Source organism: Mytilus edulis, chromosome 3 (assembly GCF_963676685.1).
Source record: "Mytilus edulis chromosome 3, xbMytEdul2.2, whole genome shotgun sequence".
Classification (NCBI taxonomy): Eukaryota; Metazoa; Mollusca; class Bivalvia; order Mytilida; family Mytilidae; genus Mytilus; species Mytilus edulis.
The window spans coordinates 85559731-85574563 of NC_092346.1; the positions used below are offsets into that span (position 1 = coordinate 85559731).

The 14833-nt window shown below is 32.2% G+C and overlaps 1 protein-coding gene across 2 annotated transcripts in view; it reads left to right on the plus strand.

Moving 5' to 3' along the window:
- Window positions 1–14833, plus strand: part of LOC139514597 (uncharacterized) — a 31794-nt gene that overhangs the window by 8603 nt on the left and 8358 nt on the right. For both annotated transcript variants that reach the window (XM_071304007.1, XM_071304005.1), the window contains exons 5-7: window positions 725–917; window positions 10847–10935; window positions 12544–12970. In XM_071304007.1, coding sequence (XP_071160108.1) covers window positions 725–917; window positions 10847–10935; window positions 12544–12970 — 709 coding nt within the window. The remainder of the gene's footprint in view (window positions 1–724; window positions 918–10846; window positions 10936–12543; window positions 12971–14833) is intronic.

The window sequence follows — 14833 nt, forward strand, 5'->3', positions numbered from 1 at the left end:
TTACAGTTAACACATTTAAACGACGAATCCGCAGGGAATCTGTGATTTTTTCAGAACAAAATATTTCGGTTCTGATATGTCATAAAAAATTATTAAAAAAATAAGATTTTCCCTAACAAAATGTTATTGCAACAAAATTTTATTGCATTTATTAAAAAGTAAAAACACAAAAATACTGAACTCCGAGGAAAATTCAAAAAGGAAAATCCAAAATCAAAAGGCAAAATCAAAAGTCCAAACACATCAAACGAATGGATAACAACTGTCATATTCCTGACTTGGTACAGGCATTAAAGCACTGGCAAAAATAATCCGGCTCAGGTGTAAATAATACCCACCCCCTTTCCAAAAATTAATGGTTTGTTTGGTGACGGAATTCCCAGAAAGTAGAAATCCTATTTGTAAAACAAACGAAATCCTTGTCCTCGTCCATTCGCTAAACTGTCAATCACACGGAGTGGTAACAGAGAGGCGGAGTTTAAATCATGGTTTAACATAAAAAAAAATATCAGATTAAAACCATAGTCCAAACTCCGCCTATCTATATGAAGTTGCAATGACAAAGTATGTCATGATTCTCTTTAATGGAATAACATATAAATCTTTATATTAAACCATGGTTTTTCAGAAACCGAACTATTAAGCAGATTATCACGTAAAAACTTCAAAGGAAAATATTCCATATTATGCTACAATAAAACATTATTCATGTACTGTTATTTAGGAATACTTCTGTGTTGCTCAATACCCAGGAGCATTTTGTGCACTTGGAACAATCAAAGAGGAAATTTTATGTAGTTTCACTAAAACACAGAGAGATGTGGAGGTTCAAAGGTTTTACCATTACCTCAATGAAATCCTAAACCATGAGAAGTACAAACAGTATGGTGTATTGACTAAAATGTTGATGTACGATGGTAAGTAACTGTATGTTGATTATAACTGTAATGAAACATTTCAGATTATCATACCTGACTGTGTATCTAACTTTTTTTTTATAAATGATGAATACTTTTAATATTTTAAAAATCTTTTAAAAAACTGTTTACTGGAAGCAAACATTTTCTGGGACAAGTATAAGGATAGTGTATTATTAAAGTACGGGAAAATGTTTGTTCTAGAAAATAGATTCTGGAAAAATTAACTGGTAATTAGTGTTTTTTCAGACAATAGCAAGTTTGCGTTGAGAACTATTTGGTTTCTAGGGCGATAAAGCTTGTTTCCCCTCTTTGCTACTATACATATATGAATACTATAATGTTGATGCGATATTCCAAAGTTAAAACCCCTTATTGTAGTAACCTTTGCATTCTGTTCTCAGGATTGTCTTAATTCATTCAAAGAATAAGACATATAATAATTTTATAAAAAAGTAAACTTGTTAAGAACACGCTTGCTTATGAGTTCTAGGTCAAGAGATAAAAAGTCAATGACTCATGCCAAGAAATGCTCTTTCAAAACTCCAGTGGACCTCCCATTAGAGATTTCCAATAAAATGACTTTACTCGACATAACCTAACTAACTCAACGTATTTTGTCCTATTGCATTGATGCATGACAGAGGGGAGAATACAATGTATGCATGTTTTGCTCGAGATTCACTTGTTGTCGAGTATCGAGTTGCGAGTTAAGAAAATCGAGTTGCAAGTTAAGAAAGTCGAGTTGCGAGTTACGAAAGTCGAGTTGCGAGTTACAAAAGTCGAGTTGCGAGTTACAAAAGTCGAGTTGCGAGTTACGAAAGTCGAGTTGCGAGTTACAAAAGTCGAGTTGCGAGTTACAAAAGTCGAGTTGCGAGTTACATAAGTCGAGTTACGAGTTACAAAAGTCGAGTTGCGAGTTACAAAAGTCGAGTTGCGAGTTACAAAAGTCGAGTTGCGAGTTACGAAAGTCGAGTTGCGAGTTACAAAAGTTACGAAAGTCGAGTTGCGAGTTACAAAAGTCGAGTTGCGAGTTACAAAAGTCGAGTTGCGAGTTACAAAAGTCGAGTTGCGAGTTACAAAAGTCGAGTTGCGAGTTACAAAAGTCGAGTTGCGAGTTACGAAAGTCGAGTTGCGAGTTACAAAAGTCGAGTTGCGAGTTAAGAAAGTCGAGTTGCGAGTTACAAAAGTCGAATTGCGTAAAAATATGGAAACTGAAATATTTTAATTTTTTGGTGCAGCTGTATAACATTTTGGAATGATGATTGCTTATAGAATTGTACATAGTGTTGTTGATTATTTTTGTGGTTTGGACTTTATCTGAGTCTCTTGTAAAAATAAAAAGGACTAGATAATAACTACGTATAGTATTTTCTGAAGAAGCAGATAGCCTTTTGAAATACAGCAGATGGCTTGCAGTTTAATTATTTTTAAATTTCATACATAGCACCGTCGTATTAAACGTAAAGGGAGATAGCAACTAAACTATAGTACATATATGTAAAACACCCCTTCTGCAGATTTCGTTTAAAGTGGGCTTTTTGGGGCAGCTGCAGAGCCGGGCAATACCGATTCGTTAGGGACCGCAAAATTTATTGTTTGTCAGTGACACTCAAAATTGAGGATGTTAAAATTATATGTGTCTTATACATTGGCCAGAGATGAGGGGGAAATGATGGGCGTGAATAAAACCAGTTTAAACCCTCCACATTTTTGTGTCTGACCTATGTCAGGTACCTTTAGCCTTGTTGCTCTTGTATATGTTTTAATTTTGGTTCATCTTTATATTTAGCAGCATAGAATGGCGTCTATATTCTTGATCTATCTAATATTGTGTTTCGGGGCCTGCTCAGGGCTCCCTCTAGGTGTGTGATTTTTCGCTGTGTTGTAGACCCAATGACCTTTGGTTGAATTGTATATTTTGATTTGGTTGCTGTCTCTTTGACTCATTCCCCGTTTTTATTCTTTATTTTATAAATGTAGCTGTCAAAGATACTATTGTAAAAACTACATTTGCGCCATTTTACAGGTAAGATTTAATTGGAAAGTATAAAATGATTATTGCTACATCGTGATTTCATAAGTATTTTTTTAAAGTATTGGGTAACTTATTAAACTGAGTCACTTAGGTTTAAACTTGAGTTATATAGTGTTCACATGTTTGATATTGTCAATTATAAGTTATTTTTAACTTAATTAAAACCGGCAAAATAGCAAAAATCTATATAAATCGCTATTCTGCTGGAGCTGGTAAAATAGCCCCGAAGGGAGTCGACAAAACAGCCACTGCCATATTTTATACGTTGAAACGAAATATTATTCTAAATAAGTCACAAACATTTAATTCAAGACAGGACCTGAACTATAAAATCATTACAATTATCATTGTTAAGTAACATATATTCATTTACATTTCGTTTAACATCTAGACTTGTAATAATATACAAATGTAGTTCCCTAAATATTTATGTACAGACACATTCGCAAATATACATAACAAAACAAATTTTGTCTCATTTGAGAGATATGAAAAATTAGCAAAAATACTGAACAATATCTCCTTGAAAGTTACATATGACGACACTTCATCAAAAAATTGTTCAAGATTCATGTAGATACATTTCTTTAGAAAAACAAGTTTTTAATTTGAAATAAAAATCTAATTTACTACTCTTTGTATCTATTCTTTTTGTGTTCCAAAATTTTACCAAACTATAACAAAGTTTTTGCTTAACTGACTTGATAACAAAGTCAAGCTTTACTTCCAAATTATGCATATTTCAGCTTTTTGAAAAAAATAATGTATGTGTATGGATGAATTAAAGCATTCAATGTTATTAGTGAACATGTTTTTGTTACACATAAAGGTATACATAGTAAACCATCTTTCATATTGTTTTTTTTAATTTTTATTCTAAACCGATATTTCATAATTGATAATACAACTGAACAATATAAAGGGAATATATCAAGCTCTCCTAGCACAGCTATAAAGTTACTATTTGTTTAACCTAAAATATATTTCATATATTTTAAATTGGATTCATCTAAAAAATCGTTCATATGTAAAGGTGCTGTAATAAATATTCACTTTCTTTCTGGCATGCTGCAGAGGTAGTTTTGAACATTCCTGTAATTTCACTGCCATTCATTAAAATAGGTTTTATTGTATGGTCATATATATATATGTTATAGAGTAAAATTACTTGGATTGTTAGATGATGAAGTTCGCAATTTAAATATTGCTTATAGTGATTTTTTGTATACCTCTCCCTTTCCATGCTTAAAAAGTCAATATACATTTTAATCCTAGATACTGATAATTGTAAACACATTCTATTATATCTTTTTCGCAATACAAATATTCTTTTAAACGTTTTCCAGGTTTCAAACTTTGTTAAACATATTAACTTTGGTTTTAGATAGATTGACCTCTAAACACCATTTTATAGTACAGGATAAACTATCAAGTCGTCTTTGAAAGACTTGCCTTGGAACTAGACAAAAAATAACAAGATCCTCTGCATACATGAGGCAGTCAATTCTGCGGTCATTTATATCAACAGCATCTGGTGAAAAATGTCAGTGTTCACCTCAAAAGCTTACAAAACCTTTAAACAGACTTATTAAGAAGGGATAAAGTTACGATACTGTTGTCAGGTCATTAAAGATTGCATAGTTTGGTGCTTCCGGTAAAATTCATTAATAAAAATCTTGAAAAGGGTGGGATTCAAAATATCCCCTTACTTTACTCCAATTTTGGAATAAAAATTAGAAGTAAGCACATTGTCTATTTTAGCACATAATTCACTTTTATTGTACATATCTCTCACGATTGCATGGAAATTACTACCTATGTTTGGCGGCAAAAACACACGTTTTTCAAAACGATGGATGAAATAATGAAAACGGAAAAGATCGATCTTCAATCGGTCTTAAAAAGTCTACTTTCAGATATCGATGTAGTTTTAAAAAGATCAATGTTATTTGAATCGATCTTTTTTCAAGTGTAAATGCTTCGCTTTTTTCAGGTGAAAGTTATATTCAGATATGAAAATAAATCTGCGCATGTTCGGCGTGTTTAAAAATGATGGATGGAATACGAAAAGTAAACATAGATTCGGCTTTTTTTTTATTATCTTCTAAATCAATAAGTTCTATTTGTTTGCTGCAAATCCTCATCTTCAAAGATCTTCAAACGCATTGGCCGTTCGTTATTTAGCGATAGTCTACACACATATCTTTGTTTAATGACTTGTGATGTATGATCCAAAATAATGATTCATAAGTCCATACGAAATTCCAATGAGCAAACTATTTTCTCAATGATTTTGCAATGTGTAATAGTTCGCGCGAGATGCAGAATTTCCTTTACTATTCTATTTTTAGGATTATTTGTTTACGAAAGGTAATTTATGGTCAGATCGGTTCTTTTTATGTTGTAGTGTAAACGCATTGGATTAAATAAGATCGATCTCGTCCATTAAGGATACATTTTTTTTTTAAATGCTTCCAGAAATTAACTTATATTAGACTCTTATAAATAAGTATCACATATAACTGTTTCAAATCCCACAATCACAGGAATAACTAAGTTCGGGTACATGCATGTTTTGTTTATCAAATGTGAATCAAACCTGAAAATTCGGTGTAAACAATATTTTTGTAACTCGCAACTCGACTTTTTAACTCGCAACTCGACTTTTGTAACTCGCAACTCGACTTTCTTAACTCGCAACTCGACTTTTGTAACTCGCAACTCGACTTTTGTAACTCGCAACTCGACTTTTGTAACTCGCAACTCGACTTTCGTAACTCGCAACTCGACTTTCGTAACTCGCAACTCGACTTTTGTAACTCGCAACTCGACTTTTGTAACTCGCAACTCGACTTTTTTAACTCGCAACTCGACTTTCTTAACTCGCAACTCGACTTTCTTAACTCGCAACTCGACTTTTGTAACTCGCAACTCGACTTTCTTAACTCGCAACTCGACTTTCTTAACTCGCAACTCGACTTTCTTAACTCGCAACTCGACTTTTATAACTCGCAACTCGACTTTCTTAACTCGCAACTCGACTTTCTTAACTCGCAACTCGACTTTCTTAACTCGCAACTCGACTTTCTTAACTCGCAACTCGACTTTCTTAACTCGCAACTTGCAACTCGACGATAAGAAACCCTGGTTTTGCTCTTTGAACACGCATTTATCTGGTACATACTTTAAGTAAAAATCAACCCCAACTATTTTTTTTAATCTTTAAATATTTTGTCATTAAACTTTGAATGATTTTATTGACACAAATATTATAATGGAATAAGTAAGTTAGCAACTTGTAATCAAATACACCCATAATTTCATATCATTTCACTTGATCCATATTTTAGATCTTCTTAAATTATGAATTTTAAAAACTACCCAGACAAAATTTAGCATAAAAATATATAAATAATGAATTCCGAAGCGAGAAGGTTGTTTTTCTTACAAGTTTTAAAGTAGATTTCAACACATCCGAATGTAAAAGGTGTACTCGACTATTTTTTTAAAAGGTTATTTTTCTGTTATTTAATTAAAGATAATTTGATGTGGGCAGAAATGAATAGAATTGATATATTATAGAACTATTTCGTCTTTACCTATACTAATGTATGGAACGAGGTTTTTGTCCATTTATACCTAAACATGCATTCGATGATATAGGGGTAGAGAGCGCACTCCCCCTTTCGATCGCTAAATAATTTTGAAAATCTCATGTTTTCCACAATATCTATACACATTTTTAGCGTATAATCGTCCAAATTATTGTTCGCATCGCTTCGATCGTCAGTATAAATTCAATTATCAGGAATTACACCCTCTTTCAAATATCTTGGATCCGGCCATAATCACAAATTGTATTGCACGATAAAAAAAACTTAAATAATCGTCGTTTGACTTTGATAAATACTTTTTTAAAAACAACAATGTCTGAACATTACGCCTGAGATTTAAAAGTTAAAGACTACATACTGAATTGGATTTTTTTCCGTGATTTAGTAGCTCACTGAACACAGAAATGTGATACTGACGTGTAATCTTAAATGAACAAATGGACACTACATATAATCTGCTATACAGTTATGACCATTAATGGTCCTACAGTCACTCTGTGCTTTTGACATGATAAAAGGTCGTGCTTTTCTAGACTGTTTATGAATTTTTTATACTTAATTTGTGATATGTTCATACAAAAACAAGATGTAGTATGATTGCAAATGAGATAACTCTTCACAAGAGACCAAATGACACATAAATTTTAACAACTATAGACCACCGTACGGATTTCAACAATGAGCAAAGCCCATACACCATAGTCAGCTATAAGTAGTTATCAACGGTACCAGGATTATAATTTAATACGCCAGACGCGCGTTTCGTCTACATAAGACTTATCAGTGACGCTCAGATCAAAATAATTATAAGAGGCCACAAAATGTCAAATGTAAAACAATTAAAACGAGAAAACTAACGGCCTAATTAATGTTAAAAAAATGAACGAAAACACAACTACAAACGATAAGCACTGAATTACAGGCTCCTGACTTGGAACAGACACATCCATACTAGAACAATGGTGTAACAGTACGAAATAATTGATCAATATTATAAACGGGATAATTATTCTATATTTATTAGTTGTGGTTGTTTTTAAGATAGTGTTTAGCAGCTGTGAATACTATCAAATCAGTACATGGAGTTTATTTGGAAATACTTGAAATTGCTGTTTTTATGCTTCGTTTTAGTCTAACGGATCAATCCCTTTCTTGCTGTTTTAATTGTGACATGATCATTTGATAAACATAATTCTATGATCTATATGGGCTTTAACTTGGACATTTATAAACTATGTAGCCTAGAAATGCATGCGTAAAATAAGCTCTCGACATAAATTGGCTAAAATATCCGATTAGAGTTAATCATGTTATAATTACTTCAAGACGAAGAAGCCTCAAGCTATATATATATATATAATACATGTACTTACGACGGAGAATTAGCCTCAGGCTATAGTACTTAAAAGTCTTAAAGTCATCGATCAGGGAGTCCAACAAAATAATTGAACCCGTATTCGAGGCTAGCCTGCTATCAGTCAATCCCATATACTAGTATATGTTTATGAATATCTTTTTTTTCCAGTCGTGTAAAACCATCACTGGTGATCCTGTCCAAGGATCTGTCGCATAGTTGTCACTTCTATAATTATACCCCAAAGCGAGACAAAAATTGAAACTATAACTTTTCGCTGACTTAATCAATATATGTTATAGATTTAGAATTTCTTCTAATTGGATAAGTAAGAGTAAAAGAAAATTCCCGTAAAGACTAAAGTGACATTCTAGTTGTCTCAAAAATGTAACTAGTATGTAAATTAGCGTTCTCATCCACTTTTAATCAGAGATACTAGAGGACAGGATATTTTTAGCCAATTACTATGAACAATAATTTAATACTTTACTATCCACAGTGGTCAATGTTTATATGCAGATTATTAGTCATCAGTTGCTAATCAAGTACACCTTCCAAACTACAATCTGTATAACGAATAGATGTAAACATTTATTTACAAACATTATTATCAGTTACAATATTCTTTTTTTATAATGTTCGTCGCCTTTCATTTGAAAGAAAAGTGTATGTCAGCTATTAAAATTTAAAGAAGTACAAGACCTGTATTATTTTTCTTTTAAATATACACATCCCGTTGACGTACGTTTTCCCTTCAAAAAAATTGGAGATTGTAAAATAAGGAGATAACCGGCAGGAGAAGAGAACGTTTTAAATGATGCTTAATAAAGTATGATGCAATCCCAGTTATCAACTTTAACAGAGACACATTCTGATTAACACTTTGAGTTATCTTTTTTGAAATTTCTAAAAAAAAATCTATCTCATAATAAATACCCACGGAAATTATATATTATAAAACATTAAACGAAAAGAAGAAGGGACACCAATCTGATAACGACAAACAAAAGCCATACAAATATCAAATAATAAAAGGGTCATCAAATTTTGAAATGTTTTGGTAAAAGAAAGTCATTGTCAAAACCATGAAAGACAACTCAAATGAATCCTATGATAGGTAAAGATACGTATATGGGCGTTTTTCAATAAAAGCGTACATTTCAGACCTAAAAAAAATGGAAAATCAATTTGTCTAAAATTTAATTTCAAGAGTTATTTTGAATACCTCTATAATAGACCTGTTTGTAAACAAAAAGTGCAATCTTAAATATTCTTTAAAATGATATTATTTTCATAATTTGTGTACTGTTTCGTAGGGGACTTTTGTCCCCTACGAAACTTCTTCTAAACACACATATGTTTTGCAATTTTAAATGTCTCCTATAGACATTCCAGTTTGTTTACTTTAAATACTAGAAAAATATCATTTTTTTTCTGAATTAGAAAATCATTTTTATCGATAAAGATTAGACAATACTTCACATATGAAGGTTCAACTCATGTTACGTAGTGGACATTTTGAAGCGTTTCGTAGTGGACAAAACCGTTTCGTAGTGGACAAAAAGTTTCGTAGTTGACATCAACCCTATTATAAGTTAATAAAAACATAATAAAAATTACATGACACTAACCCTTGTTATTTGTTTTGCACGAATATAATTGAAAAAAGATTAAAAAAAGACTCCATGGTAGTGGTAGTGTCCACTACGAAACGTTTTTCTCCCATACTTGTTTCGTAGGGGACCGTTTCGTAAGGGACGTATTCGCATGCTTTATTTTCCCCCCCACAATCCCTATATTGTAATAGTAACAAGACTGATTGTATTCATCAAAGCATTTATCAAGCTGTACACTGATATTTTTTTCATAATTTTAAAACCAGATACTGAAGGAGATTTGACCCGTTTCGTAGGGGACATTATCAAAAATACGGTATCACTCTGGTCCATTTGATGTGCTCAATTTTTCTTACCAACGATTTAATTGCCGTTATAAAAGCATCACTTCTTTTGTAAGACCCTAATGTTTATATCTCTTGCAAACAAAAATTACATTGATTTTATAAAACTGTTAATTGGCAAATTTTAATGACTTCGTTTCGTAGTGGACAATTTGTGAGGGACACACCTTCTGAAATTAAAAAAACCTATATTGAAAGCTGTTTATTAGAATATGTTGGCTCTGAACATACTTTTGAATTATTAAAGAACTTATGTAAAGTAAAAAAAACCATTAATTTCTTCACTTTTTTACGATATTTTAGAGTATGAATGTTGGACAGGTGGTCTAGGGACATGCCATTTTGGTTGTTTTGGACCATTCAGGAGTCAATATCTTATCAATCCCTCTAAAAAATAAACTGTTTCTTTGCTTAAAAATGTTAAATCTAATTCAATGTACTGACTGCACAAAAAATTACTTGCAAAGATCAAACACATTTTTTTTAAAGTGGCTAGGACAAGAAAATACGTTTTTATTGAAAAACGCTCATATAAACGTGGTCTTATGACAGTTAAGTTTAGGCGGGAATCTCAATAATCACGTGATATATAAAAATCATGATTTCTTTCGTTTTATAACATCTAAGAAATACTCGATATTGATAAAATTTTATGAATAGGTTTCATAGTTTAGGAATGCTTAGTTAAAACTTGAGTGAATCATTTAACAAAATTAATTTGTTAGCAATAACCGGTCCCGTTACGTGCGTACGTCGAGTTAGGTACGTATGTCATTTTATTGGACATCTCTATTAGTAGATAAAAGATTTGAATTCATTCAACAAATTGATGTACGTGTTGCTTAATACACTGTCATGTACCACTTGGTAAACATTGTTCATCCGAGCAGTTTTCTCTATGGGGTGTTTGCAAACTTTCAACGGAGGCATTTCTCGGCATGTAGAGTTTTGTTTCAATTTCAGACGAAGAAAAAGGAGAATCTGCTACTATTTCATACCAACTCAGAAAGGGCGTTCATGACGTTATTAGAAATCAACTCGAAAAGGCAGCGGTATGTTATACAGATATATATATAATTTTTTCGTTCGTCCAACCTTCCTACAAATATGTACATCACACTTTCTCAAATCAGGAGCTACTTAAAAAAATGACTCCATATTTACATTTACTAGTTGTACATGTAACGTGTGTGCACATTTAGTTTCTGTCAGATATGTGTTTCCTAAAGGTTTGTCGATACTTTGATTAATAAGATGACACGATAACGAGGGCAACATCTAGTTTATTTTCAATTTGTTAAATATATTAATATGCCTTAATATTTTCCTGCAAAAATACATGTGCAGAATATAAAAAGAAATATATCACATAGAGATATGATCAGCATGTTTTTAAGCAGAAAGATGAGGAACCAGGGTTGAAAAACGACGCGTCCTTGGTCTAATAAAAGTTCATCGGAAGACTCTAAGGCCTTGTTGATAGATATTCCTAATCAATTTAAGAATAGTACATGATGCCTTTGACGTACTGATTCTGGGTACTTACGTTGTTATGTGTTATACTTTTCTTTTTATGTGTCTTTGGATATTTTTAATCTTTACTGTCCATTGTTTTGGTTCGACCCTTTAGCGTATTTATAGTTTAAACGTATTTTATTGTCAAAAGGAAAAATAAATTATAAACAAGTTTTTCAACTTAATAATTATAATGTCTTCTCTCAGTATTAATGCATCCCGCCATTGTGTTGTCGTGCAATGTTTTTTTTGTCATTGTCTTTCATTTTTGCTTATTTGCTTTGCTGATAAAGTGCCTTCATACCATTATGTTTTTGTTTGTTGACTTAGTTGTTTGTTTTTATAGTGATTAAGATTAAAATACAATGCTGACTCTTGTACCCCAATATTTGACATTTTTACGTTGTATATCTGTTTGTTTTGATCATACATTGTTGTCAATTGCGAATTTCATACTAGTGAGAAGTTTAGCTAGTTATAAAACTAGGGTTATTCCACTATTTGCTACATAAGACAAATGCCTGTACTAAGTCATGAATATGACAGTTGTTTTCCATTCGTTTGATGTGTTTGAACTCTTGGTTTTGCCATTTGATAAGGGAAGTTCTGTTCTGAATTTTCTCCGGAGTTTTGTCATTTGATAAGGGAAGTTCTGTTCTGAATTTTCTCCGGAGTTTTGCCATTTGATAAGGGAAGTTCTGTTCTGAATTTTCTCCGGAGTTTTGTCATTTGATAAGGGAAGTTCTGTTCTGAATTTTCTCCGGAGTTTTGCCATTTGATAAGGGAAGTTCTGTTCTGAATTTTCTCCGGAGTTTTGCCATTTGATAAGGGAAGTTCTGTTCTGAATTTTCTCCGGAGTTTTGCCATTTGATAAGGGAAGTTCTGTTCTGAATTTTCTCCGGAGTTTTGTCATTTGATAAGGGAAGTTCTGTTCTGAATTTTCTCCGGAGTTTTGTCAAATAATTGTTATCCTTATTATATTTCTTGTCAATGAACTTTAGGGCAGTGATTGGAGGTAACTGTAATAGAGAATTAAACAACACCTTTTAAAATATATGTTCTTTTGAAAAAAGTCCGTGCAATGAGGAAAAAAGAAAACAAAAACATTTCTGTTGATCCAAGCTTTACTATTTTTTTCTAAACAGGAAGGAGTAAAAAAACCAGAAGAAACAGAACATTACAGAGACGAAGTGTGTTTATTATATCACATCAAAGACACAAAGTTAGTTTTTAAAGTGAAAGACCACCTTGACAAAAACAAAATCCGGTATTCCCAGGCCCGACCTGCATCATCAGGCGAGAGGGATGGTGATTCTTTGTCTGAAATCGAAAGACGTGTACGAGATGCAAGATGGGTCATTTTGTTTATCACGGAGTCATCACAAAAAGATATGATCAGCATGTTTTTGGCAGAGATTTTAAGCATTGGCATAGAGACGAACTCATTGAATGTAATTCCAGTATTGAATGGTATCACACCCACAGCTATTCCATCATTCATCAGATGGGCTAGGCATATATGTATAGACCGTGACGAAGACTACTTGGATATGATTGTTGATGCTGTGAGAGGTATTTATCAATGAATACGGCTTGTACGTAATATCTGCTACCTACAAAAAGAGATATATGATAAAACAGTTCAAGCATTTGATGTCTGTATTTCAACAATTTCAAGTGTGATGATTTACCATTTGGTTTTCTAAATTTTAATTTGAAAGGAAAGGTTTGGCACCTAAAATGGGTTGATAGGCATTTAACTGCAACTTTCCATTAATATAAACATGTAAAGCTGTACAAATATGTAGGGAACAATGGCAAATATTTATGAAGTATTAAACAAGTATGACATATCTAAATGTAAGATATAACCTCATTTAATTTAGATACATTGATTTGTTCTTGTGCTTTTTTGTTTCTTTTTTTTTTGTGCAAACACCAAAACTTGTTTGGAATAAAAAAACAATAACAAAAGTAAAGGCACACACCTATAATAAATGTACTGTGCACTTTGTACAGTTTGTTTCCAGTAACATCAACACAGTCCTTAGTGTTACAGTAGATAGTTAAAACAAGTTACACATCTATATAAAACGTTTTTGTATTGTTTAAAGATAAAGAAAATACTTCTGACTAAATTAATTGTATAAACCATACATTTTATATGATGTTTTCTTTTTTTTTTCTCAAAAGTTTTTTTTGTTTATGTTTGATCTTTATCTCAGACTACCAATCCTCCCAAGAATGAAACTACAGAACAAATATAAACACCATAAATTAATCTACAAATTAACATGCTTCTGGGTGTAAATACATGCATATAATATTTTCCAAAATCTACCAAGGCAGTATTTTGAGTCGTGTATTTTTAAAATCAATAGTAACAAAAGAAATTTTTATTTAACCAAGTAGGTCAGATTTTCAAAAACTTTCCGTTACCTGAAGAAGACGATTCGAAACACCGCCTCCATTTGAGAATCGACTAAGCTCTCCATAAAGATATATATTTAATCATTACGTATCCAGAACTGTATGCCGACGACTTGATTTGCACACATTACATCGTTTGTTAGAACAAATCCTACATTTGTTGCTAACTTCACCTTGATTAAAAGATATATTTGTTTCTACGTTTGTAAAAAGTCTGTTTACCAACAACATGTGCATGCATTATTAAAAGTTCAAACAGGGTCATTAGCGATGTATTTGTTTCTACTTTTGTAGCGTGTAGAAAACAACAACAAACTCCACCCAACGTTTATTTTTTTTGTTAGAAAGATATGCACTCTTAAATTATGTTAGTTATAATTTTATTTAATTTATTATAATTAAGATATTTGCATTTTTCTGAATACCACTTCACCATTGATTACCCCAGTCTGTATATTTTGAGACAATCTGCCCGATCGAAGGTATTACACGTCAGATCAGTCTGCATAACTGTTAGCTGTATAAGTGGTTATTAATAAATATGAAAATGTCTTTAATTAATAATCAAGATTTCCTTATATTTCATTCATTATTTTTTATTTGGCATCTGAAGGATTCACTTAGATTCTGTTGTATACCCTCGATGTTGTATCTATTTCATTCATTTTTTGTATTTGGCATTTTGCTTTAAAAAAATCGCAGTATTTCTTATGATACATACAGATAAGATAAGATATATCACAGTGCAATGTATGATAAAAATACGAAGGGGTGCAGGGGCAGGAGAAAGAGGGAGGGATTCCAATCATATGTTTCATCCAATTGCATTGATCGTCTAAAAAGGGGGGATTCCAACCACTAAACCTCCCTTCTCAAGATCTAGATATGCCACTTGGTGGACACGATTCTGGAATCGAAGCATGGTAATGAGTGGGAGATAGGTTTGAGGGAATGGAGAGTCGGAAGGGAACCAGGTGACGAGGGTAATGAAAAAAGGATAATTTA